This window comes from Equus przewalskii, chromosome 8 (genome assembly GCF_037783145.1).
Source record: "Equus przewalskii isolate Varuska chromosome 8, EquPr2, whole genome shotgun sequence".
NCBI classification, from domain to species: domain Eukaryota; kingdom Metazoa; phylum Chordata; class Mammalia; order Perissodactyla; family Equidae; genus Equus; species Equus przewalskii.
Window position 1 is genome coordinate 68,197,180 of NC_091838.1, and position 25,812 is coordinate 68,222,991.

The window sequence follows — 25,812 nt, forward strand, 5'->3', positions numbered from 1 at the left end:
TGCATGGTCACTCTTGGAACTTGAAATCTTGAGGAATAATGAAAATAATCCTCTAAGAAATTTCCTTTTTGCTTAAGATACTCCAGAATCAGTTTCTGTTGCTTATAACAAAGACTTGGCTGATGCAAATGTTGACAGAAAATTCTAACTAGGTTTTACACATCCTACATCTAAAGGCTTTTTAGAGCTACTAAAAGGCTTTTGAACTATTAGAGCCAAAGGAACAGACTGTTTTTGTTTTTGTTGTTTTTTTTTAGATTTTTAAAATTTGTTTCCTTTTTCTCCCCAAAGCCCTCCGGTACATAGTTGTATATTCTTCATTGTGGGTCCTTCTAGTTGTGGCACATGGGACGCTGCCTCAGCGTGGTTTGATGAGTAGTGCCATGTCCGCGCCCAGGATTCGAACCAATGAAACACTGGGCTGCCTGCAGCGGAGCGAGCGAACTTAACCACTCGACCACGGGGCCAGCCCCTAACAGACTGTTATTTTTGACCATGGGTAATTTATGTATATAAAGTTTGTGTATCTGTGTGAACACACACACACTCTCAATATAAATTGAGGAGACTCACTATAAATGTATACCTGAGTTGTGCAACATTCCAGTCCTTGTAGAAACCAAGCAAAGATTAGATTCAGTGAATTGCAGCTATTTCTTTGAAAGTTTATCTTCTATCTTAATAATTCCTAAGCATTCTAAAAACTAACTCATTAATATAAATTTTGTTTTAAGGTAGTATTTTAAAGTTCTTGCCAGAATCTTATTCAAACCTTCATTTTATAGATGGGGAAAGTGAGACTTAGAGAGTTTAAAGAGATTTGCTTGAAGTCATATGTGAGTAAGATAGAATGACTATGCTACCATTCCTGAAAATTCTTGGCCCAAGATGGAATTTAGTGTGAATTAGAAGTTCTTATACTAATGAAATTTGTGCATCAAATTAAGATTAGAAAGTTTAATAAGAATGAAGCATTCGTTTATTTTTTAAATCTTTTTATTTAATATTTACTACATTTAACTTTCTAAATAAAAATCAGAGGAAAGCCCATGAACTATTTCACTCTCCATTTTGCATGATCCTGATGTAATGGGACTCACCTCCTGTCTCCTCTACCACACTCCTGTTTTAGATTAGTCCTTGTGGATCCTCCTCTCCATAAGAGCGTCTCTTTTTGCTCTAAATTGCAATCAGGCAGCACAACGTGTGGGTTGAGGAGCTAATTTACATCTCTGAGTTTATATAACTCTTCATAGTCCTCTCACCTTACCAAGTTTGCTTTCCTTTGGGAATGGTCTCATAACCACAAGCTTATTCCCCAGATGTGCAGTTTAGGAAAATTAACCTGGCAGAAGTAAACAGACTGGATTAGAAAAAGTGGTGATCATAATGAGGATATTGCAATAAATCAGGCAAGCTACAGGAGGATCTTGGGTTAGGATAGTGACAGTGACAATAGAAAGAAGATGGGTACAAAAGGCTGTCAAGAAAGAATGGGCAAGAGGCTGGCCCCCGAGCTCTGCTTCAGTGGCCCAGGGTTTCGCAGGTTCATATCCTGGGCACAGACCTAGCACTGCTCATCAAGCCATGCTGAGGCAGTGTCCCACATAGCACAACTAGAAGGACCTGCAACTATAATATACAACTATGGACTGGGGAGCTTCGGGGAATAGAAGAAAGAAAAAAACCAACAGATTGGCAACAGATGTTAGCTCGGGTGCCAATCTTAAAAAATAAAAAGAAAGAATGGACAAGATTTGGTTGCAGATTGGCTGTGAGTGAAAAGAGGAAGGAATCAACGATGCCTGAAGTTCTAAGCTTCAGGTAGCCCTGAGTTCAAATCTTGGATTTGACTCGTACTAGCTATGGCGACACTAGCCACCCACTACTTACTAACTTTGTGATCCTGATTACTTACCTAAACCTCAGTTTCCTCCTCTCTAAACAGAGATAATAATGCCTACCAAAATAAGGCTGATGCAAAGATTTAAGCAAAATGTAAAGCCTTTAGCCCAGTGCCTAGTACACAGTAAGCACTAGACAGATGGCAGTCATTATCAGTGGGAGAGAACAAGAGAAGGTTAAAACCTGACACTGGAGTCAGGAGTTTGGATTCAGTCATTCTACCACACATACCTCCACCGAAAGTAAGGAGTCTTGGAGGAGTTTTAGAAACTTCCTCCCCTCTTGAGGGTTCTTAACTGATAGAAGATATCACCCATGTAAAGCCCCAACATAAACCGGATTGCAGCGTGCAGTTGGGGCTAGGAGCCCAAGCAAGCCAGGTTCTTGCTTGTTATTTTATCCCCCTGAATCCAAGATGGCTGGGTCTACAGTGCAGACTCTGACCTAACTTACACTCTCATTTGCTGGTAAAGGAAGAGAAAGATAAGGACGGCCAGACTATATTACTTACATGGATAGGCAAGAAAGTGTAGGGGAGGGGGAAAAAAAATGCTTTCCTTTACTGTCCTAGGTTCTGTGGCTGGGGCGCTGGTTATTAAACTGACAAAAGGGAGATTAACAAGAGAAAAATAGTTTATTAACTGGCGAGGTGCACATACACGTGGGAAAAACCCAGTGATGAATAACTCAAAGGGGCAATTACAACTCGAGGCTTACAGCATCTTAAGAACAATAAATTTGTAAAAAAGTGACAAGACAAAGGACAGGGGGTTTAGGCTTTTTGGGCTGGCAAACTGCGGGAAAGTCAATATACAAGGAAACTAATGGAAGATAAGGGTAGTTTAGTAAGGTTTGTGGGTGACTGAGAGCCTGAGTCCTCTTCTTGGTAAGGGAAAGGGAGACAGCTTTACGAATGGACATTTATGTCCTGCTTTTTAGGCAAATGGAGGGTAAGCAGAGAGCCTTTCCTTTTTGGGGGGCTGCTGCTGTTTCTCAATTGCCTTCAGCTCAAAATAATGCGTATATCAAAGTGGCATGTTCTGATCCCCTACAAAAACAGAGACAAGTTTGACCTCTTCTGCTCAGGAGGAGAGAAGGGACTGCCTGGGTGTGCTTACCTCTAAGAAGACTAGAAATCAAGGACAGAGGCTTACGGGTTCTTGCCTTAAGTCACAGTGGCCCTTGACACGAGCAAACTGTGGCCGATGAGCGTCTTCAGTTCTGTCCAATTGGGTATGACGTAGGCACGGTGATGTGCAAGGGGATGTGAGGGATGTTCTTGGCAGCGCCTACCACCCCAACCCAGCGCCACGTCCGGCGGCCGCTGCAGGGAGGGTGCGCAGCCTGCCTCCAGCACAGCCCCGAGAGCCTCGCAGGTGTTTTCCCCGGAACGCCCGCCCTCTCTCACACCCCGCCCCCGGGGGTCGGGTAGGCGCCCTTTGGCCTTCCCCCTCCCAAGCAGCTTTGAACCATGTTTATGGGACATTTAATGGGCTCTAATAAAACAGCTAGTAATTGCCGTCCACGGAAGCAGGGAGTCCCTCGCCCAGCCGACGCCGCCGGGGCACAGGCCGCCACCCAGAGGCCCGAGGGCGCGGCTGCCGAAGAGCTCCTGCGCCATGGGGCGGTGCCAAAGCCGCGAAAGTGGGCGGAAACCATGACAACGCTTTGAGATATTTGCTACGCCGTGCGTGGTGACGACCCGAGGAGCGCCCCTAGCGCCAGATTATGACGCAACAGCGGCGCGGGCCTCGAGGTCTCGCGTGACCGCGGGCGCAGCTTCCCTGCCTGGTAACAGCGGCAACGGCAGAGGCAGGCGGGCGAGGTCAAGATGGTGGCTCCGCGGGCGGGGGAGGCGGTGGAGGGAGGAGGAGCCAGACCATAGTCAGCCGGAAACACCGACACCCAGAGGCCTCCCCTGAGCCGCCTCTGCTGCCTCAGCCGCCGCCGCCTCCGCCGCCTGCTCCAGCTCGAGCGACACGAGCGGGCGGCGGGGCGGGTCGCCAGAGAGACGCGAGAGGAGGGAGGGCGGGGGCGGAGTCGCCGCCTGAGCCTCCGCCCCGGCCGCGGGCCCGGGCCCTGCCCCCGTGGCCCTGCCCGGCCCGCCCAGCCCCGGTGTGGCAGCGGCTCATGGCGGCGGTGGGGCCCCCGCAGCAGCAGGTGCGGATGGCCCATCAGCAGGTCTGGGCGGCGCTCGAAGTGGCGCTCCGGGTGCCCTGCCTCTACATCATCGACGCCATCTTCAACTCCTACTACGATTCCAGCCAAGGCCGGTTCTGCATCGGGCTCCAGATCCTCCTCCGGCTCCTTGGTAAGGGGGACGGGGTAGCCTGCGCCCCAGGGACCGCTCTGCGGGCCAGGACGTGCCGCAGGGAGCCGACAGCCGCGCGGAGGCCGTGGGTCGTGGGTGCGTGCGTCTTTGGGAACCAGTTTCGTCCCCCCCCGGCGGCGTCTTTGTGGGCTGTGGGGGAGGAGATGACACTTGTCTCAGAGTTGACAGCGGAGCGGTCCTCCCAGCAAGTCATCCCCTTGTTCGGTTTTGCGCCCGAGTGAGGGCGGGGAGAAAGCGCGGATGTGTGAGCATGCGGCTCTTTGCCTGCTGTTTCTCTTGGGGAATGAGTGCTGACTTACCACGCGTGTCCTATGCGACAGCTTTGGAAAACAGCAACTCTGCTTGCCTCAATCTCGCCATTTGTGACCTTGGACTTGTCGTGCCAAGGCCTGGGCCTCAGTTTCCCCCTTTCCGAAATGCAGAGTGCTCGTCTGTTGTCACTTCTGTATCCACATGATCATGAAGTGTCTGCGGTAAATGACACCCAAACGAGAGAGAGACTGTTTCCAATGTCAGACCTTGAAATCATTACCAAAAATCCTCATGAAGAAGACGATACTTTTAACGAGTCTTAAAAATTTCCATGAATAGAGAAGATGATGTTGAAAATGGTTATGAAAACGTGGCTAGAAAGTGATGAGACTTTTCCAAAAGAGACTTCTGAAAATCAGTGTCTTTGTCGCATATGAATGGAGTGTTAAAAGCATCTTATATTTCACTCCCCATCTTCACTTGTATCACCAGAATGAGAAGCATTTGTGCGTAAAAGAATTTTTTTAAGTAATTGAAACTTGGCAAATTTTGTTGGTGAGGTAATTTCTTGTGATAAGTTTTTAGTAGGCTAGTGTTTTTGAAGTGTTGCTGGGGGCGGGCTGTTAGTGAGGTCCTTACCAAGCCTTTCTGAATTAGGAGCCATCTGTTGCTTCTTAATTCCTAAAAAAAAAGAGAGAGAGAGAGAGAGGTAATGTTGATGTTTTGTTTTTAGTAATAAATAACATCTTACATTTGTTTAGTACTTTACTTTTGCAAAATGCTTTTACTGGTATTATCTAACCTAACCTTCAGATATCCCTCAGAGTTGGGTGGTGTTAGTCTCATTTTACAGATGAGGAAACTAGGGGTCATAGAGGTGGTTTTGCTTTTGACTGCAAGTAAGTTGTTGCCAGAACGTAGGCTTAAAAATCTTCTGACATCAAGGATGGTTCACTTTCCTCCTCAGTACAGCTGCAATCCAGATACAGAATGGTATAGTAATGATCGTATGCTAAATCTGAAAACTAACAGATGTGAACATGATGGTCTTTAGCACAAGACTTCTCCTAACCCACCAGCTGCTTAATCCCAGGCATTCCTACTTAACCACTGCAGAAGTCTAATGCCCTCATTATTTGTGGCAAAAATGGAGCTGTGTGATTTTGCAGTGTGTACAAATGTAGAATCATTAGGTTGTACACCTGAAATTAATACAATGCTATATGGCACTTATACCTCAATTTTAAAAAAAGAGCCTTGACTGGCTTTAATGTTTCATACTTAACATATGTTAATTCTAATAGTCATGGGTGAAAGTGAGGTTAATTAAATAATGTTAAAATGAAATTAATAAGAATGGGGACCTGTTGGGAAGGCATTTTATTCCTGCCAGTTAGAAGTCACTCATGGTCATAAGTTAACAGGCAGTTACTTATCTCAGTATATAGAGAGGTGGTCCCAGCTGAGCCTGACAGACTGCCAGCTTCCTACCCCCGCTTACCTACCCACATTGGTTGATAATCTGCATGCAGGCAAGACCTATGCTGATTCCTGGGATGGAGAGACTGAGAAACAGGGGAAACAGATCGTTTCTATTCCTTAACCCCACGGACAAAGAGAGCTTGCTAGAGAGAGTAGACGCTAACAAACTTCTCTGGGACTTTGTCAGATTTGGAATAACCACGTACTTTGGGGACTGAATAACCAAATGTAATATGGACTTGAGGGTGGAGGAGCTTTACCCACTTTTGCTTTGAGAGGAGGCCACAGTGGAGGAGGAAAAAAAAAATGGAGCTGTGTTTGAGAGGCTTGACATATTCATTCTGCAAATAGTGTAGCCACTGCCTTGAAGGTTCTCAGGGCATGGAACATTGGGATCCTCTGAGACGTCCTCTGGGACCAGGTGCTTATGCAGTGCTCTCAGGGCCGAGCTTCAGGTGGGGGAGCTTTAAGGAAAAGGAGAATTTTCCTTAATTGAATCATTTGTAGTTTAAGAACATTGAACACAGTAATCTGGTATTTTCCTTGTGCTCCATCCATGCGTCTTATTTTTGTGATCGTGGAAGTTTGTGTTTGACACATTAGAGAAGAATGTGAGCTCAAGCAAATTACTTAACTGCTCTGTGCCTCCCTTTTCTTATCTTTACCTTTTTAAAGACAATAATGATCTCTCTCTCAAAGGGTGTTAGGAACAATACATGAGTTAAGATGTAAGCTCTTAGAACAGTACTGGGCTGTTTAAATGTTAGCTGTTAGTAAGCCTGATAGCTCTTTAAAAAATATTTTAAGACTCCAGTTAAGACCATACTCTGTTACAGATATTTTGGTCTTTTGAAGGCATCAGCAAAATGTTGGTGCTGTTTATTTGAGAATTTTGATCCTAGAATATTCTCCCCATCAGACTTTATACGAAATACAAAATATTTTCTAAGTCTATCACCCGACTGCTCGTTACATTATTCCAGTATAATTATGCTAATTTTTCACATTTGTAAGATTAATAAAATTTTTAAAAACTGATTTGGGTGCTAAAAGTTTCACCCTGAGTAAAAACAAATGTCTTAAATATTTGAGGCCCATTCAATGAGGCATCTTATGTTGTTATTGAAAGTCACGGGTTCGTGTGTAAAAAATACCAAAGGATAGTTGAAATTAATTGTTCTACCTGGTTAGTATTTTTTATAATTGTAGACCTCTCAGTACTGCTGTATATAAATCTCAAAACTTGTCGGTCTCACCTTTTTCTTTAAAATAGAATTGTAAAAAAGGAAATCTAATTGTAGATTGTAAAGGAAAATTGTTGTAGGAAAAGCATTACCAATTTTGTATGTAGTTTCTGAAAATTTTTCTCCCCTCTCCCTACAAAAAAGTACCACAAGTGTACTTTCATTTGGTATCAAACTAACAGGAAAATTTCAGCACGTCAGAATATAAAGCATCTCATTTTGGAGATCCAAATAAAATCATATCATAATATATAAAGTATTTAAAATATTAAGCTATTCTTAGGAGCTGTTAAATGCTAAATGAAATGCAACCCAGTGCAGCATAATGCTGAATTAGCAAATCCAAATCCAAAGCAGGAAATGCAAGCATGGGAGTTTGTTTTAATAGTGTTACTCATAACATGATAATTCATTGAAGTGGAAAGGCCTTTCTAAACATAGAAGAAAATCCAGAAATTAGAAAATTTGATAAATTTGACTACATAAAAATGAAAAACTTCTTTGACAAAACTCCCTTTTTAAAAAAATCCTTAAAAATGACAAACTGAGCGCAAAGTATTTGCATCATATGAGATGAAGTCCTAGTAAGTTTTACTCTGTCAATAAGGAAAACTTATACTCCCAGAGAAAAATGGGCCCAGGATAAGCAGTTCACAATAAATGAAATGCACATGGTCAATAAGCAAAAAAAAAAAAATTATTCAGCCTCATTTATAATTAAAGAGATGCAATCAAAACAAAATTTCAGTTACCAGATTGGTGAAGAGTTCAGAATTTGAATAGGAACTAGTTTGGCAAAGGATGGGAAAATAGGTAAAGTTACACAATTTTGGTAGGCTGTCACTTCTACGTAAAGCCATTTGGCACTATCAACTGACATTCATCATATACCTTTTGACTCACAATTCCAGTTGTAAGAATTTGGCCTAAAGATATAGTTGTACGAAGTCTGTGGGCAACGATATTCATTGCGGCATTGTTGGTAATAAGCAAACAGCAGCAAATTGTTCATCTAAATCTGTTAAAAGGTAATCTGTTCATTGTATTAGGTTTAGCTATACAAGAAAGTTGTTGAAAAGGATGAGATGGTTATTTTTGGTACTATAGAAAGAACTCAGAAAACCTATGAAGTGAAGAAACAAAGTGAAGCAGTGGTGATTGTCACTGCTTAGGGATACACTTGGGATTCTCAACAGCCACGCTAATGACATTTTGGACAGGATAATTCTTTGGTGGGTGGAATGAGGCTGTTCTGTGAATTGGAGCATTTTTAGCAGCATCCTTGTTCTCTACGCGTTAGATACCAGTAACACCCCACTTCTTCCCAGTTGTGACTGCCAAATGACCCCAGTGGTCGAGGGTGCCGGGGGGGGGGGGGGCCGCCAAATCCAATCTTTGTTGAGAACCACTGAGATAGACAATGTGACCAATAGCATAGAACAGAAAGGCCAGAAACAGACCACACCTGTATATATAGAAACTTGATGTGTTTCAGAGGTAGAATTGAAGTACATTGAGATAAATATAGACTATTGAATTATTGGTCATTTAGTTATTCACATGGAAATAATTATATTGCATCTCTACCTCACATCAGTATATAAACAGTCACTTCTTAGTAAATTAGTACCTAAATATGAAAAGCAGAACTGTAAAATTTTTAGAGGAAAATATAGAACATGTCTTTTTTTAAATCTTAGAGTAAGAAAAAAAATCTTTAAAAATATATAAAAGCGCTTAATCTCTATTAATCAAAAGGCAGCGTCCAAAAAGTGAAAAGACCAACCACACACCTGGAGAAGATATTTGCATTACAGATAACTGACAAGGAATTTGTAGTCAGAATATTTTTTGTCTATAATGCAATAAAGAACAACTCCATTTATAAATGGGCAAAAGGTAATCTGGCAACCGCAGAGGAAGAAACATGAATGGTCAATAAATTGGAAAATGCCTTCTATGATAATTGGAAATGCAAATTTTTTTTTTAAAGGGTAAAAAAACACCCAACAATTATAGTGAGATCTTTGGATAAAAAGCAAAAAAGAGTGTATATGAATGTGTTTGTTTATCCAAAACTTGGTTTATTCTTCATTTAATACCTATAGGTTTTGACTTTTCAAAAGAAATCGTGTTCACATATTTCTCTTTATTAAAAACATACTTGTTAAAAATCTTAGTTTAAAAGCAAAATTTTAGTTTCATCTTACGAATAAAAAACTTAAAATACTTTTTGTTTTTCTTTTTTTTTTTGCTGAGGAAGAATAGCCCTGAGCTAACATCTGTGTCAGTCTTCCTCTCTTTTGTATGTGGGTCACTGCCACAGCCTGGCCGATGAGTGGTGTATGTCTGCACCCAGGATCTGAACATGTGAACGTGGGCTGCCGAAGTGGAGCACACTGAACTTAACCACTATGCCATGGGGCTGGCCCCTAAAATACCATTTTTTTAACCTAAAATGAGAGTTTGATAGAAAATTTTTCCTTATGCTATAGTTTATTCATCAAGTACACCTACAGATTAACATTTTGAGATTTTATTTTTGTCCTACATTTTATTGCTTAGGGCTCCCTTGGGAGTAAGGTGGTCATAACATTTATTTCTGTGGTATTCCATCTCATTCTGTCGGGCATTGAAATGTTTTTTCCACAGCTTGCTTTAGATTATGTTTTAAAGGAAGTTGAGGTACCTGGAGAGTTGTAAATGTTATGTCTTATTTTCTTCTAATTTTTAGTCCTAAATTTCCAGAAGTTTAATGGTGTGAATAGACTTTACACATAAAAGAGTTAAACACTTTGTTGTGTAACATGCATGATGGGAGTTATTTTGCTTGTTTGTTTTTGTTTGCTTATTTTTGGTAATCTAAGTTGAAAAGGCCCTGAACTCTCTCATGGTTGAGTTCATATAGAGCTTCAAAGCTCCTGAATTGATTTTGATACCTACCTTTTTTCCTACCTTGAGAACTTGAGTGTAATTCTCTGACCACTGGAGAATTGGATCTCTAAGTTGTGATTTCAGTTAATTCTATTCCCCAGTGTCCCAAGGAGATTTTCCTTTAAAAAGCAGCATTTATAAAAAGCCTTGATAACTTATGCAGATCACTCTTAGATCCTAATTAGAAACTGTCCCTGGGCTTAACTTTCTTAGACCTACAGGGTAAATACCAAGTTTTATGCCTGAAGTTGAGAAAATGCAGCAAAACATAAAAAATATTATTGACAACACTCTTTAAAGGCCACTGAAGCAGAATGTCACTTGAGAGACTTGTTTCTGTGAAAGGAGAGCTGATTCTTCCGATATTCCATACATAGGAACATGCGTATGAAAGAAAAATTTAAGAACCCCAGGTACATGCAAACTTTGGGCAGGAATTAAAATGATTTTAATACTATTCTTGAAATGTTTGGTCATTATTACATCTTGGGGGTATAATTTTAGTCAAGAAAGAGTTGTTCCAGGTTGGTAACTCGCTAGGACGCATGTGGACTCTGAGGCTGTAGTCTCACTGCGTTGTCTGTCTGTTATAGCCTGCTCTCCCTTTTTTCCTTTGGTACATTTACATAAAGCAAAATAGGCACTTCTCCAGCGGCATTTCTAAAACCCAAATCATTCCTTCGTTTGTTTTTTGTTTTCTTTTTTTAAAGATTGGCACCTGGGCTAACCAGTGTTGCCAATCTTCCTTTTTTTTTTAAGGATTGGCACTTGGGCTAACAACAGTAGCCAACCTTTTTTTTTTTTTTCCTCCTGCTTTATCTCCCCAAACCCCCCCGTACACAGTTGTATATCTTAGTTGCAGGTCCTTCTAGTTGTGGGATGTGGGACACTACCTCAACATGGCCTGACGAGCGGTGCCGTGTCCGCGCCCAGGATCCGAACCCTGGGCCGCCGCAGCGGAGCGTGCGAACTCAGCCACGGGGCCGGCCCCTCGATTGTTTGTAAAAATAAGCTTCAGGGAAAAAAGCTATTAGAATAAAAAGAACTAGTTATAAATTACAGCAAAGTTCATGAATATTCACAGGTAAAGATTGATTTGCCAGTTTGTAGTAGCAAGTTGACAAAAATAATTTACAGGCCCCGCTTGACTACCCCCTCTTTTTGCTTGAGGAAGATTGTTGCTGAGCTAACCTCTGTGCCAGTCTTCCTCTGTGTGGGATGCCTCCACAGTGTGGCTTGACGAGCAGTGCTTGGTCCACGCCTGGGATCCGAACCTGCAAACCCTGGGCCACCAAAGTGGAGCTTGTGGTGTTAACCACTACACCACCGGGATGGCCCCGACTTTCTCCCTTTTAAGTGTTATAAAATAGACCTGAAATTATTTTGATTTTGTTTTGATTCGTTTTAGGAGATTAATTTTTGTTTCAGGAGAAGTATTGACTTTTGTTTTTCTATGTAGAGAAAGTAAGATTACGTATGGTTAATAGTGGCTGCATTAATTTCATTTCCTGTTATCTTCCATGGAAAAGGTTTTTTTTATTTTAAAGATTGGCACCTGAGCTAACAACTGTTGCCAGTCTTTTTTTTTTTCCTTCTTTTTCTTCTTCCTGAAGCCCCCCAGTACATAGTTGTATATTCTAGTTGTGAATGCCTCTAGTTGTGAATGCCTCTAGTTGTGGCATGTGGGACGCCGCCTCAGCATGGCCTGATGAGCGGTGCCGTGTCTGCGCCCAGAATCAGAACCAGTGAAACCCTGGACCGCTGAAGCAGAGTGTGTGAACTTAACCACTTGGCCACGGGGCGGGCCCATGGAAAAGGTTTCTAATCCTGCTCAAAGAAAGTCCATTTTATATCAAAAGGGCCTATTCCCAGCTGTCAGCTCTTTGGGAGATTATTAGCGGCCCACTTGCTTGGAGAATCAGGTGGTTCTTATGCAGAGGTTTATGTATCTTGCAGGTGATTGTGTCCTTTTGTTCTCCTTTTAACAAATAACCTAATACACTGGCACAGGATAAATTTGAAGTTCGTGGGCACAGTCATCATTTAGAGGAACTAGCCCTCAATTTTACATACAGTGGATTGTAAAATGCCTCCATTGTAATATGCAGTGTCTTTCTTGATTACATGCTGAAAGAAGGTGGATAGATGAATGTTAAATTTGAAGTTTGTCACTTTTTCTATACTCCAAGCTCTCTTTTCTCAGCTTTGTCTTACCTTTTCATGGGTCTCAGTTTCTAAGTGGGCTGTATTTTGTGGTTGCCTTTAAAAATATAATGCAGAATTTGACAGAAACATTTATTTCCCTAATGAATACTAATTGTATTGATTTTCTCCAAAATATTTTGGGATCCGTAGGTATAGAAGGTAGGACCCTTGCTTGCCATCAGGGACACATTATTTAATAGAGTAGATGATACCTACTCAGGTCACTACGAACTACACTCTCAGGCAGTATAGGAGCAGTAAGCGTTTCACCAGGTTCTGTAGGAGTGCTGAAGGAACAGTCACTGTCAGAGGAAGGGGTCTGTGGGCTGGGTAGGATTCCAACAGTCAGGGATTTGGGAAGTTGGTGGGGCCATCATGCCAAGCAAAGAGAAGAATGTAAACACAGCTGCAGTTGTGGCCGAGAAAGGGGTGTGTTTGGGAAAGAAGTCTGGAGCATTGGTGTGTGGTGGGAGGAATATTACTGTAAAGCAAATTGGACTCTTGAATGTTAGGACAAGAAATGTAGATTGTGGTCATTTCAGAGCCGCTGCAGTATTTTGAGCAGAGAAACGAAGAAAGGCAATTTGGTGATGGCTTGTAGGTGAATTTGGCCAAGGTGAGTTTTTAGAGAGACTAATGGTTTGGTGTCACTGAGAAACAGAATATATAGATGTTAGTAGAATTTGGCAATTGTCCAAGTTTGAGGGTAGGGGGCTTAGAGGTACCATTAAGAGAATACTAGTACCTTTAACTGAAATTGGAAATTGAAAGGAAGAGCTGTTTGAGGCCAGTTAGATTTTAGAAATTTGGACTGATGTAGTTGTAATGTAGAAGTGAAACTAGGTGAGTATTTGGGTGTCATTTCCATACTTGATACTTTGGATAATGTTTATTGTAATCTCACTCAAAAAATTTGTCAGAGTACAAAGATAGATGGTACTGGGTGCTCCTCAGATGATACGCTGGTTACATTTGGAGTGGGGGAGGGGGAAGATGACCGTTGGGTTTTTTTTAATATGTTTTAGTTTTGTGAATGTTACTTTCATAATTTGAAGAACAATAAAAGGGTTGACTATTTGAAGAAAAATTCAGTAATGAACAGGAAAAAGGGAACTTGGAGGGTGTTTCTGAAACCTGCAGGAGAATACGTAGAAAGAAAATAAAACTGAATTTCGACCCATGGGAGAATGCTCAAATTTAAGGTGCAGGAAAAATAAGAGCCAGCAGGAGTTCAGTTTGAGGAAAAGGAGGAATTGGGTCTAAGTATAAAACTTAAACTCAATTTCCTAAAGAATATTTTTAAGAAAAATCTGATTTAATAGGAACAAATGTTTTTCCATTTTGGTTATTTTAATTCTTGATGTTTTTGTAATGGAATTATTTTAAATGTTTTTAATGATTATGAAATTATAAAAGGACATGTTCTTTCAAGAGTTTTAAACTTGTTAAAATGTATGTATCACTACAAGCTCATCTTGAAGATAATTTAGTACTTTGGTGTCGACATACAGTACTACTTCAGTTACTTTGGAAGTCAGAAAATAAGGGATGAGATTTTTAAAAATGTTTGGTCTGTCCTGTTGAACTCTGATTTTACCAAATCTTTATTGGCCTTTAAGCCTAAATTGTCTTGAATCTTAATGTTCCTAACTTTGAAAATATTCCTATTTCCTAATTAAAGGAAGAATATCAAAGCTATTAGTGGAAAAACATTCTTAAAAATGTTTCATTCAAATGACCTTTCTTCTTTTTTCTTTTTAGGTATATTTGTATCCAGTATTGTTCTGATCTTGTCACAGCGATCACTTTTCAAGTTTTACATGTACAGCTTAGCCTTCCTATTAGCTGCAACTTCAGTGTTGGTAAATTATTATGCTTCTTTGCACATTGACTTCAGTGGTGCCTACAACACATCAGCTTTTGGAATTGAGCTGCTTCCTAGAAAAGGGCCCTCGCTATGGATGGCACTCATCGTTCTACAGCTAACGTTTGGAATTGGATATATTACACTACTCCAAATTCATTCCATCTATTCACAATTAATTATTTTGGATCTTTTGGTTCCTGTAATAGGCTTAATCACAGAGCTGCCATTACACATCCGAGAGACTTTAGTTTTTACTTCTTCCTTGATTCTCACATTAAATACAGTGCTTGTCTTGGCAGTGAAACTTAAGTGGTTTTATTATTCCACACGATATGTTTATCTTTTAGTGAGGCACATGTATCGAATTTATGGATTACAGCTGTTAATGGAGGACACATGGAAGAGGATTCGTTTCCCAGATATACTGCGAGTCTTCTGGCTAACAAGAATCACAGCTCAGGCTACAGTGTTAGTCTACATTTTAAGGATGGCAAATGAAGCGGATTCCTTCTTCATTTCTTGGGATGATTTCTGGGACCTCATTTGCAATCTTATCATTAGTGGATGTGATTCCACACTAACTGTACTGGGCATGAGTGCTATAATTTCCTCAATAGCCCATTATTTGGGCCTTGGAATATTAGCCTTTATTGGATCAACTGAAGAAGATGACAGGCGGCTTGGCTTTGTAGCACCTGTTTTATTTTTTATTTTGGCTCTTCAGACTGGTTTAAGTGGGCTAAGACCAGAAGAGAGACTTATTCGCTTAAGTAGAAACATGTGCCTTTTATTAACTGCAGTCCTGCATTTCATCCATGGAATGACAGACCCTGTATTAATGTCTCTCAGTGCCTCTCATGTGTCATCTTTTCGTAGACATTTTCCTGTGCTCTTTGTCTCTGCCTGCCTATTTATTCTTCCTGTTTTACTCAGTTACGTTCTTTGGCATCACTATGCGCTAAATACATGGTTGTTTGCAGTTACAGCCTTTTGTGTGGAACTCTGCTTAAAAGTAATTGTTTCTCTCACTGTTTATACATTGTTCATGATTGATGGCTATTATAATGTCCTCTGGGAAAAGCTTGATGATTATGTCTACTATGTTCGTTCAACAGGCAACATTATTGAATTTATATTTGGTGTAGTAATGTTTGGAAATGGGGCTTATACAATGATGTTTGAGTCAGGAAGTAAAATTCGGGCTTGTATGATGTGTCTGCATGCTTATTTTAACATCTACTTACAAGCAAAAAATGGCTGGAAGACATTCATGAATCGTAGGACTGCTGTTAAGAAGATTAATTCACTTCCTGAAATAAAAGGGAGCCGCTTGCAAGAAATAGATGATGTATGTGCAATCTGCTATCATGAGTTTACAACATCCGCTCGTATCACGCCATGTAATCACTATTTCCATGCACTTTGCCTTCGGAAGTGGTTGTACATTCAAGATACTTGTCCAATGTGCCATCAAAAAGTCTACATCGAAGATGATATCAAGGATAATTCAAATATATCTAACAACAATGGATTTATTGCACCCAATGAAAACCCAGAGGAAGTTATAAGAGAAGCTGCTGCTGAATCTGACAGGGAATTGAACGAAGATGACAGTACAGATTGTGATGATGATGTTCAAAGAGAAAGAAACGGAGTGATTCAGCACACAGGCACAGCAGCTGAAGAATTTATTAATGATACTGATTAAAATAGCATTTACTAATCATTGAGGTATTTGTTTAAAATTCAGTTCATCCAAAATGGAGTAATATGCTTCACTTCAGTGTGTAACCAAGCACAAAAACAGTATCAATGTTGAATCTGTGAATGGTTTTCCGTTTACTGTGATGTGCTACTGTAAATATACCTCTTTAATTACTTCTGGTCTCTTTGGTGACCTATTTAAATTTGTGTACATTATTGTACATAGAATAAAATGTTTTCACGTTTTTATGACAAAATTTGAACAAATAGCTTTTTAATAGATGTAACGATAATATGGTGCGTCAACTGTGCCAAAGATTCCTCAATGAAAGTATACAATGTAACTCTGGACCCTAGTTTTTCTTTAAAATGAATGGGTGGGAAAATGAAGGTGTAAATCAGAGGACATCACATTAAATCCAGGAAATAAAAGAATTTGGACCAGAGGATCAAGGCTATATGTAGAGTATTTTAAAACTAAGGAAAAAATAGGCTGCCAGACTTGAATTTTGAGGAGCGCTGTAATTGAATTGGGGTTGAAAGTCATGATTCAGAGATTGTGTGACAGTTGAGAAATAGGCTTATATCAACTAAACTTTGGTATAAACTAGAACGTGCTAATTGTTTAATTTTGATGTAAAAATCAGTATATTTGTTAGCCGTTCTGTGTTCGCAGTGTTGACCTAAAATTGTCCTTTTGGACTCATGAAGAGATTACAAAATGAAATACTTTTCATTGTTTTAAACTTAGACGTTAGTGACCTTAAAAAGTCCTGATCTGACTGTATGGATAAAAAGGAGGGGGAGGGTGTGCAGTGATAATATGCCTCTTTAGACAACTTCCAGAGAATTCCTTTATTGAAACTTCCAGTAAATTTTACCATGAAATTTTACATACATGATGGAAAATGGAAGACACATACCAATTACATGTCAGGAAAAAATATTTTAATGGTGTTGTTATATAGCGTATTGGCTAATTCCAGTGGGTCCTCATCTCTTACTGCTGACATTATCTCCAGTATTTGGCTAAAACAAAACAAAAAACAAACAAAAATGGATGGTTAAAAAAGGACATATTCTGTTGTAAAGGTATTTAATTATCTTTTCTACTTAAAGGAAGATACTGTACTAGCACCTTTAAGAGAATAAGCTTAACAGGTATTAAAGTTTTCAGCAATATCAACAGAAAGGTTTAACTGCTAGGATATTTAAAATAGAGTAGAGACGAATTTCTGGGGCACTCTTGCATATAACTAGAGCCAAGAACCAGGTTCAAATAAATTATAAAAGCTGTTCATATTATGTGTACCACAATTATAGAATTAACCCAGTGGAAATGAAGAGTTCTTTTAAACTGTGTGTCATTACACATTCATTCGTCAGTCACGATGAGCTTTTGAAAAAATTAAAAGGAAACGTACACTGCACTTAAGTAAGGGAAGTACTGTTTCATCTTTGGAGTTTATATATGTACAAATGTGCTGAGTCACAATGTAGGTGGTATTGTGGGGATAGATAGCAGTCACAGTCTGAAAGTCACTGCTTAAAGAACTACTCCTCAAAGACAGCAGGAAACTGCTGCATGACACTAGCACAGTGACAGCAAAGGAGCTTAGAAGTTATCTACTTGGAACAATGTACAGTTACTGGGCCGGGGGGTTTCTCTTCCTGTACTGTTTTCCCTGCAAGAGTCCAGGGGTCAATCTTTCAGTTTCTCTGCCTAGAATAATGATAATTATCAGTGTTTGTTAGCAATATTGTGTATAGAGAATATTTTTTATACATAAATTAGAAATTTCTAAAGTAAAAATTAAACATTTACATATTCTTTGTCTTAAGCTTTTTGTTCCCTTTATATGGGTTTCTTAAATATGAACACCTAAAGAAATCAGGAACAGAGATTAGAGATTAATTGGAACTTTGTTATTGTTGTATAATAGTAGCACAAAAGCCTTGCTTAATACATACACTAAACGAATTGATTATACTAAAGTTTGGTTATGACAGTCAAAATATGCTAAAAGCAAATGTAGTAACATTTAAATTGACAGTGAAGACCCAATTTTCTTAGTAAACTACAGAGTTTTCCTCTATTAACTTCTTGGAAATGGAACTTACATGCCTAATACTGTGTGAAATCAATATGATTCCTGTCACCACCCATCTCCCTTCCAGTCTTGTCTCCACATTGATAACTGCTTACAGCTTTAAAAAAAAAAAAACTGCCACTTTGCTATTTAAAAGCCGGTTGGCATACGAGAGCCCTCACGACTGGGCTACCTTCCCAGACTTGTCACCCGTGCATCCTACTTTCTGCCACACTAAGCTCATTGTTCCCCCAGAGCAGCAAAGCCCTTCTGCATCTGCGCTCCCTCAAGGTGTTTGTCTAGGTCTGGTCTAACAGCCCTACTTAGTATAAACAGTGGAAATGTCACCTTAGTTAAGCTACTTCCCCTCAATCAGGCAGTTGCTTTGTCCTGTGGTCCCAGTCCTATAGTCATACCTCTGTAACAGCACTACCATCTTGGATTATACTTTTTATCTGCTTGTTTGCTCCAGGAGAGCAGAGATCCTTGACTGACCCATTTAATGCCTTATCCAAAGTGCCCGGGCACAAGGTACCTACTCATCTAGTGGAAGGATGAGGGCGGGGACTATCTTGATTCTCCTGTGTAACCTCAGTAACTTGCACCTTTCCCGACATATGGCAAGAGCTCCAAAACGTGTTTCAAGAAATGTATGATCTTGGGGCCGGCCCGGTGGTACAGCAGTTAAGTGCACATGTTCCACTTCCGTGGCCCGGGGTTCACCGGTTCAGATCCCAGGTGCGAACGTGGCACCGCTTGGCACGCCATGCTGTGGTAGGCGTCCCACATATAAAGTTCAAGAAGATGGGCACAGATGTTAGCTCAGGGCCAGTCTTCCTCAGCAAAAAGAGGATTGGCAGCAGTTAACTCAGGGCTAATCTTCCTCAAAACAAAAGAAAAAACTTATAATCTAAAATGGAGGAAAGACCTAAGATAATTAAAACATCAAACTGTTAATAGATGGAATTTGAAATGACTTTGTAAGTAGGAATTAACTTGCCAATTACTAATTAGCATTAGATTAGACGAGGGGCATGTCTAGTTTTGACATGTGGTTTAAAATGTTTCAGTTTGCACATGTTGATTTTCCCAAGCTCCACCTACTGGTTTTCATGACTGCAATGGATGCTCAGGCCTTGGTTCTTAAGAATCTGCATTTAGAAACACCTTACAATTTTCTCTTGCAAATGTGCAGCTAAAGTCAACAGCTATACTTCGGGCAGTATGGAAAACTGATTCGGATACACCGTTGGCAACAACTTCCTCTAAGCTGGCTGCTGGAAAAATACCAGTTCGCTGTCTACTGTCCTCTTAAATCTCTCAAAACTTACTCAGAAACATTGTCTCCTGACTGAATCTGCAAGTACCTACATTTCATAAAAATTACAAGTTGGTCCTTTACTAACCAGAATTGAAATATATTCCTCACCCTACACGTTTTAAAACATTAGGTTTTAAAGTCTTTGCCAATACAAGCATGTTAATAAAGGAAATCTTTCCAGTAGATTTTTATGAAATAATGCTTCACTTTCTCTGCCTGCTGAATTTTAGATCTGGCTTACCTAATACTCTTATTATCTGTTAAAAAAAATAGTGCATATGGAAGTAATTATTACAATCTAAATGTAACAATCCAATATTAATTTTTATGAACGTCTTACAAATATGTCCAGTTGCCTGAACTGGTAAACCATACTAGAGATCGACAGAGTCTAGATTTAAATTATCTGCAAACAAAAGAAGTTGGAAGATGTGCCCATTAAAATGATACAGCAAACTTTCTGTAAGTCATAATGCTCCACAGTTCCTTGACAGTTAAATGGGTAATGGGCCCTCTTTTTCCATATGCTATATATTATAATCAAAAAATAATTCTGAATTACTTTTTTTAGGAAATAAAATTATATAATGTTCTGCCTTTTTTTTTCTGGTTGGAAAAAGGAATTGTCTCTGTAACTTATCCTTTTGTTCAGAGGCTTAAAGAAACGTGTTATTTCTTAGGTTTATTAAGGTGGTCAAAACATTTAAAATACAGATACCATTAAGGTCTCCTGCTGAGACTGCATTTTTATAACCATCAGCAGGGAAGCTGCATGGCAACAGAACTTAAACCAGGTACGGTGATCCTATGGATGGATAGCTTTAAGATCATTTCCCCCCCTACAAAATGACGAAAGACCAAAATTACATGAAGTTCCCTCTGCTGGAATAAAACCACTTTGGATTGAGAGGATACGAAAAGAGGCGCTGAGACAGCAATTCAGGTGCAAATTCCTCCACGTCACCGCTTTAAAATGGTGGGCTCTGGTCCGACCTTACTTGGATTTCACGCAACTTTAATTCTGTCCACTGAGTTGATTTTATAAATAGCGTTTGGTGGTTAACGTTCACGTTTTGAAGACCATGAGAACAAAGTACTTACATTATATGGCAGGGTTCATTTCTGTCTTTCAGACAGTGCCCATTTTCCCACTTCTTTTTGGTAGGAAATGAAGTTTTTATGTATTTTGATCCAGCATGTGTACTTTTGACTCCACACCAAGGTGCATCTAGAGTTAAGCAAAGGAAAAGAAGGCTCTTAAGAGGCTTACCTTTTTAAATGACATGTTTTTTAATGAACATCATCAAACTAATATATACCCGCTAGAATATAAGCCATGATTCAGCTTAAAAAATGGTAAGCAACAGAAAACAGTTCTAAGAAAAGCACAAGGTAAAATCTTGAATTGTACAAATTCTTCAGTGCTTTATAAGACTCACTTGTATTCCTTTTTCCCCCCACTAATGTTACTGTTGGTGTAGGGCATGCTTTAAAAAAAGATGTAAAGCTCAAAGAAACACAACTGAACATGAAAACATTTAAGTTTAACTTCTGTTTGTCCCTACTGAATGTGAAACAGTGGTTTTGAATACTAGGATTATTCACTTACCCATTTCATGAAGAATTATAATAGCTTACACAGTTTACAAGCACTGTACTTTTAATAAGATCATTTAGTTTTCATCACTCCCCAAGGAAATAACCCCGATTTCTTCTGAATGGCTCAGTGTTGACTGTCCTAAAAAGTCCACGTGTATGCGGAGAGCCTTGGGTTCAGGGTTTACATAAAATTTCGAGCTTCTAACTTTAAGAGGCAACAGACTCATTTCTAAAATTCTTACACTAAACCAATTTGATTTAAATTTTTGCACTTTAAAAACTGTTGTAGAATTAAGCCATTACAAAGAAGACATTGTATAAAAAAAATTCTGAATAGTCTTTGAAACTGAGGTAAAATGCTTAGTTAAGACTCCTTGTTTAATAAATATCCCTAACAACAAACTCCTTAGTTCCCACATTTCTGACGTTCCATTTGTAAGTGCTTAGGCCTAGTCAAACTTCTAAAATTGAAAAAATTGCTTGCATAAATATTTTTTCATCAATTGATAACTTCCAAAGATTTTCTGAAAAGTATAATTGTTGAGGTTAAATGTGCTGTTTTAAAATAAAATATTTGTTCACGTTTCTTTTTTGCTATGGTTTAATATAAAAATTAAAGTTCTAAAAACATAAACTTACCAGTCTCAATCATTAATTTTTCAGTAGGTATTGACTTCAAAACTTCCAAATTAGCCTCAGTTTTCAGTGAACTTAAAAAAGATATTTATATATGAAATTAAAAAGTGATTTTCATGAAGAATAACTTTTTTCCATATTATAAACTTGTGTAAAACAGATTACAAAACTAACCTAAAAGCCCCAAACAAAACTTTGGTTGCTACAGTGGCAGTCTACTTTAGAAAGTACTTGCACACTCCTGTCCTTACAGAATCCAGATTAAGATCCGTTCCAACTAGATCCTGCCTTTAGGGGGATGCGGTTTTTTGTGCTTATCAGTTGATTGTCCAGTAACGTTCTGTATCGGTCTAAGTAAAACTAACTGTGTTAAAGAATTTATTTGCTTCTCTGGGTACTCTGTATAATTTAGACAGACTCAAAAGGCAGAGTTTGAAGGTATAGCCAATTCCTTTATGGGCCAAATACACAGGGATTCACTGGTTTGAAGGAATCAGTATTAGACACTGAAAGTTCCTATTTTACCAATCAGAAACAGCATTTTACAAAGGATGACAATCCCCATGACTGTTAGGACTATGAGTATTTAACAAGGAATGAAACTGCAAAGCTGATTAGGAGATGCCAGTTTGACTCTCATTTCCTTTTGGGCGCCCTTTTACCCCATCTGGAAACTTGTACGATCCTCCATTACTCTTGACATTCTGAAACTTGATGATGTTTCTGTCTGGGCATAAGACTTTTTTCATCCATTTAGGTAGTTGGAACCTTCCCCCCTCCCACCCCAGCTCCCCAACTCTGGGAAAATATTACAGGAAAAAAGCAATTTTCCTCTTTCTGGGACTTTTATTAGTCAATTTTAGGACTCCTGAATTGGTCTGCTAGATCCTGTTTCTTCCATACATCATTTTCTGGGAGATGAACTTTCATTTCCTTAACTTTCATTTTCAGACCCCGAGACAGACTGGATTATTGGTCCCAATTCTTCAGTCTCCTTTAACAGAATTACATATCTGCACCCTTGCCATGGTTTCTTAGTAGGAGGAAGGAAGTTGAATATAGCCACGGCCTCAAGACTTGCTTTAACAAATGGGGTAATATGGCCAGAGGCTTGAAATGCACTTTTGTCATTTGGATGGCACTGTGATCTGAGTAGCATGCAGTAAGTAGCTATTACTTCTTCAGCTGGGGTACCCAGAATTAAAACATATGGCACAGATCTGAACCCAACAAGCAGCCTGTGGTAGATCACTCAGCCTCTATCAATCAAACCCCAGCTGACCCAAAGACCCATGAGTATGAAAAAAATGCTTACTGTAATATGCCACCGACTTTTGGGACGGTTTGCTATATGTGATGATGACTGTCCTTATATTGCATTTTTAATTTCAGCATAACTTTTTATTATGGAGAGTTTCAAATGTATGTAAAACTAGAATAATAGAGAACCCCCATGTATTCATTATCCAGCCCCATCAATTACCAACTCCTGGAAGATGCTGTCCTATCCACTTACCCCCACCCGCTCCTGTGGTCAGTATTCTAAATCTCTTAACTAAGTTCTCCCCATCTCTCCCCCCAACAATGTATTTGTTGAAGAAACCCAGTTGTTTGCCCTGAAGAGTTTCCCCATCTTGATTTCATCTCTGCGTTGCAGTTTCACAGCTTCCTCTGTCCTCTGTATTTCTTACAGGAGATCTGGAGTACCATCTAGAGTCTTGATCAGATTCAGGTTGACTTTTTATTGGGCAAGACTTTCAAAGGTGGTGGTGTGATCTATCTAGAGGTGCATACTATCTGGTCGTATTTTTGTGATGTAAGGCAGCTATGGGTGCCCAATGCCTAGATCTTAGTTCACCAGGAGTTGCAGAATGTTCATATTATAATTCTGTCAGCCCTTTATTTATTAGCTGGAATACTTGTATAAAGAGAAAAGTCCTACGACTACTATTACCTAATGGTAGTCTGCAGAGGTAAAAAATATGTATCTTTCTGTTGAATGTGTGGATTTCCTAGCTTCCTCCAATGGTGCTATTATTTTAACACCAACATTCATTTTTAATCCTTATGGAACTCTTACTCTTTTATGTTCTTTTTCTGATAGCATTCTGTCCATATTTCGTGGATGTAACATCTCAAATCTCACTATATCAGGTCTTTTAAAGTTCTTTTCCCTAATTCAGTTGTTTCTGCTGTGTTGATTTTTCTGTTTATCTCGGTCCTTTTCTTTCTGCGGGTTCAGCTCATTTCTCTGGTGGTCCTTGTTAGCAGTTTCTATTTAAGGAGGCTTGGGTTGCCAGTGTTGGGCTCCCTCTGCTTTTATGTAAACAGGACTGTTTTACTGCCAGGTCTCCGCGTGGGGATTCTCACTGGAAGCTCCTGTGGGGCAGGCCAGGACTGAACCTGCAACTTCATTTACAGCTGAGAGGGCAGGGAGCCGACTGTTAGGCTGCTGGTTCTCTAAAGGCCTTCCTCTGGGATGAACATAAACACACCAAATCTTGGCCCTCACCATACAGTTTGTTCAGTTTTCTTGAGGAAAAATATTTTCCCCGTGAGTATAAATGCTTGCTGCTTCTGTACTGTGAGGGGCAGTGGAATGGGGGGTGATAATCTTTCTCTATGTGGTTAACAACAGGGATACGTTCTGAGAAACGCATCATTAGGCAATTTCATTTTTGTGGGAACATCAGAGTGCACGTACACAAACCTAGATGGTACAGCCTACTACGCACCTAGGCCATATGGTACTCATCTTATGGGACCACGCACTCCACTGTTGATCGGAATGTCGTTATGTGGTGCGTGCCTATGTGCAGGCCTTCCAATCACCCTATTTTGGTCCAATTTCTCCTAAGCCCAAAGCCTCTCTGGGATTCTGTCTGCTAAATTTTAGCGGTATAGTCTAAGCTTTCTCTTCCAGTTCCATCTGTCTTCCAGAAATCTATAGAACACTTCTCCATCATCAAAACTCGGGCCTGGGGGCTGGCCCCATGGCCGAGTGGTTAAGTTCTTGCGCTCCGCTTCAGCAGCCAGGGGTTTCACTGGTTCAGATCCTGGGTGCAGACACGGCACCGCTCATCATGCCACAACTAGAAGGACCCACAACTAAAATATACAACTATATACTGGGGGGGATTTGGGGAGAAAAAAGGAGAAAAAAAAAAAAAGATTGGCAACAGTTGTTAGCTCAGGTGCCAATCTTTAAAAAAAAAAACAAAAAACCTCAGGCCTTTTTTCTTTGCTTTTATAGGTTTCCCTTTTTGAATATCCATGATTTCATTTTAGTAGGATATTAAGAGATGAGAGGGAAATATGTGTCTAGTTTGCCATATGTACCAGCCTTTTTATTAGGGTTCTCTAAAAAAAACCAAAATTCTTACTTTCAGCCAGCTTAATAATTGGTCAATATGAATATTTTCTAAAATACATCATGTTTGGTATGAATACTAAATTTAAAACTCACCAAATTATCAAATTATTTGCATATTTTAATCTCATGAAATGATGTCTGATTGACTTAGTCTTTTCCTACATGTATTCCATGCTTATAAAAACTGATCTATATATAGAAATACTACCAGAAGAAATATTTTTAATCAAAGCCAGTATCTCTATTTAATAAGGTTTCCAATTGAAGGAAGAGCAACTGCATAATGCTATAGTCAAATTTGAAACTCCCATTTTCCTGGGGAAAAGTTCTAACTTAATCTTTAGAAACCAAAGACTTTATATCATGGAAAGTATACACAGATTAAATTACCATACCTTGGACACTCAGGTCAAGATGACAATAAATTGAATTTCAAAATAAGGAGAGAAATAGTGACTTTGATTAAATACTTCTGAGTTAATGTAGGAGGAAAAACCTCATATGATTAGCTTAAAGCCAACTCTTTATAAACTCAAGATCATCTCTAAGACAGAATTACGGTTCAAGTTGGTGAAATAAAGGCCTTCTACCCCCTTCTCTTCAAAATCATCCCAAAATAAGAAGGACAAAAAGAAGCATTTTTTGATGAAACTAGGAAACATTTCTAACCCCTAATCCAAAATATAACCCAGAAAGTGGATGGAGAAATGATAAATGATCTGTTTATGTGCTGACTTAAGTGCTAGGTGCCTGCAGAGAGACTGAAGACAAGCAAACCAATTCACAGCGGGGATAAGGCAGGACTGAAACAGGGATTGTTTGAAAAGTGGGGTAAAGAGAAGATGAGACTGACTCTCAGCTTACTTCC

The 25,812-nt window shown here is 39.6% G+C and overlaps 2 protein-coding genes across 13 annotated transcripts in view; one reads left to right on the forward strand and one right to left on the reverse strand.

The window, feature by feature from the left end:
- The first annotated feature begins 3,697 nt into the window (after positions 1–3,697).
- RNF139 (ring finger protein 139) lies at positions 3,698–16,182 on the forward strand. The gene is made up of 2 exons (XM_008540331.2): positions 3,698–4,216; positions 14,116–16,182. Exons 1-2 carry the CDS (start codon positions 4,036–4,038, stop codon positions 15,927–15,929), a joined length of 1,995 nt encoding a protein of 664 aa, XP_008538553.2. The 5' UTR covers positions 3,698–4,035; the 3' UTR covers positions 15,930–16,182.
- A 583-nt stretch (positions 16,183–16,765) lies between these two features.
- TATDN1 (TatD DNase domain containing 1) overlaps positions 16,766–25,812 on the reverse strand; it is a 39,576-nt gene continuing 30,529 nt past the window's right edge. For 10 of the 12 annotated variants that reach the window (XM_070632027.1, XM_070632032.1, XM_070632034.1 and 7 more), the window contains 3 exons: positions 21,575–21,645; positions 20,438–20,564; positions 16,766–16,954 (listed from right to left, as the gene is read on the reverse strand). In XM_070632027.1, coding sequence (XP_070488128.1) covers positions 16,852–16,954; positions 20,438–20,564; positions 21,575–21,645 — 301 coding nt within the window. In that variant the 3' untranslated portion in view covers positions 16,766–16,851. The remainder of the gene's footprint in view (positions 16,955–20,437; positions 20,565–21,574; positions 21,646–25,812) is intronic. The other 2 variants (XM_070632030.1, XM_070632029.1) reach the window with 1 other exon arrangement.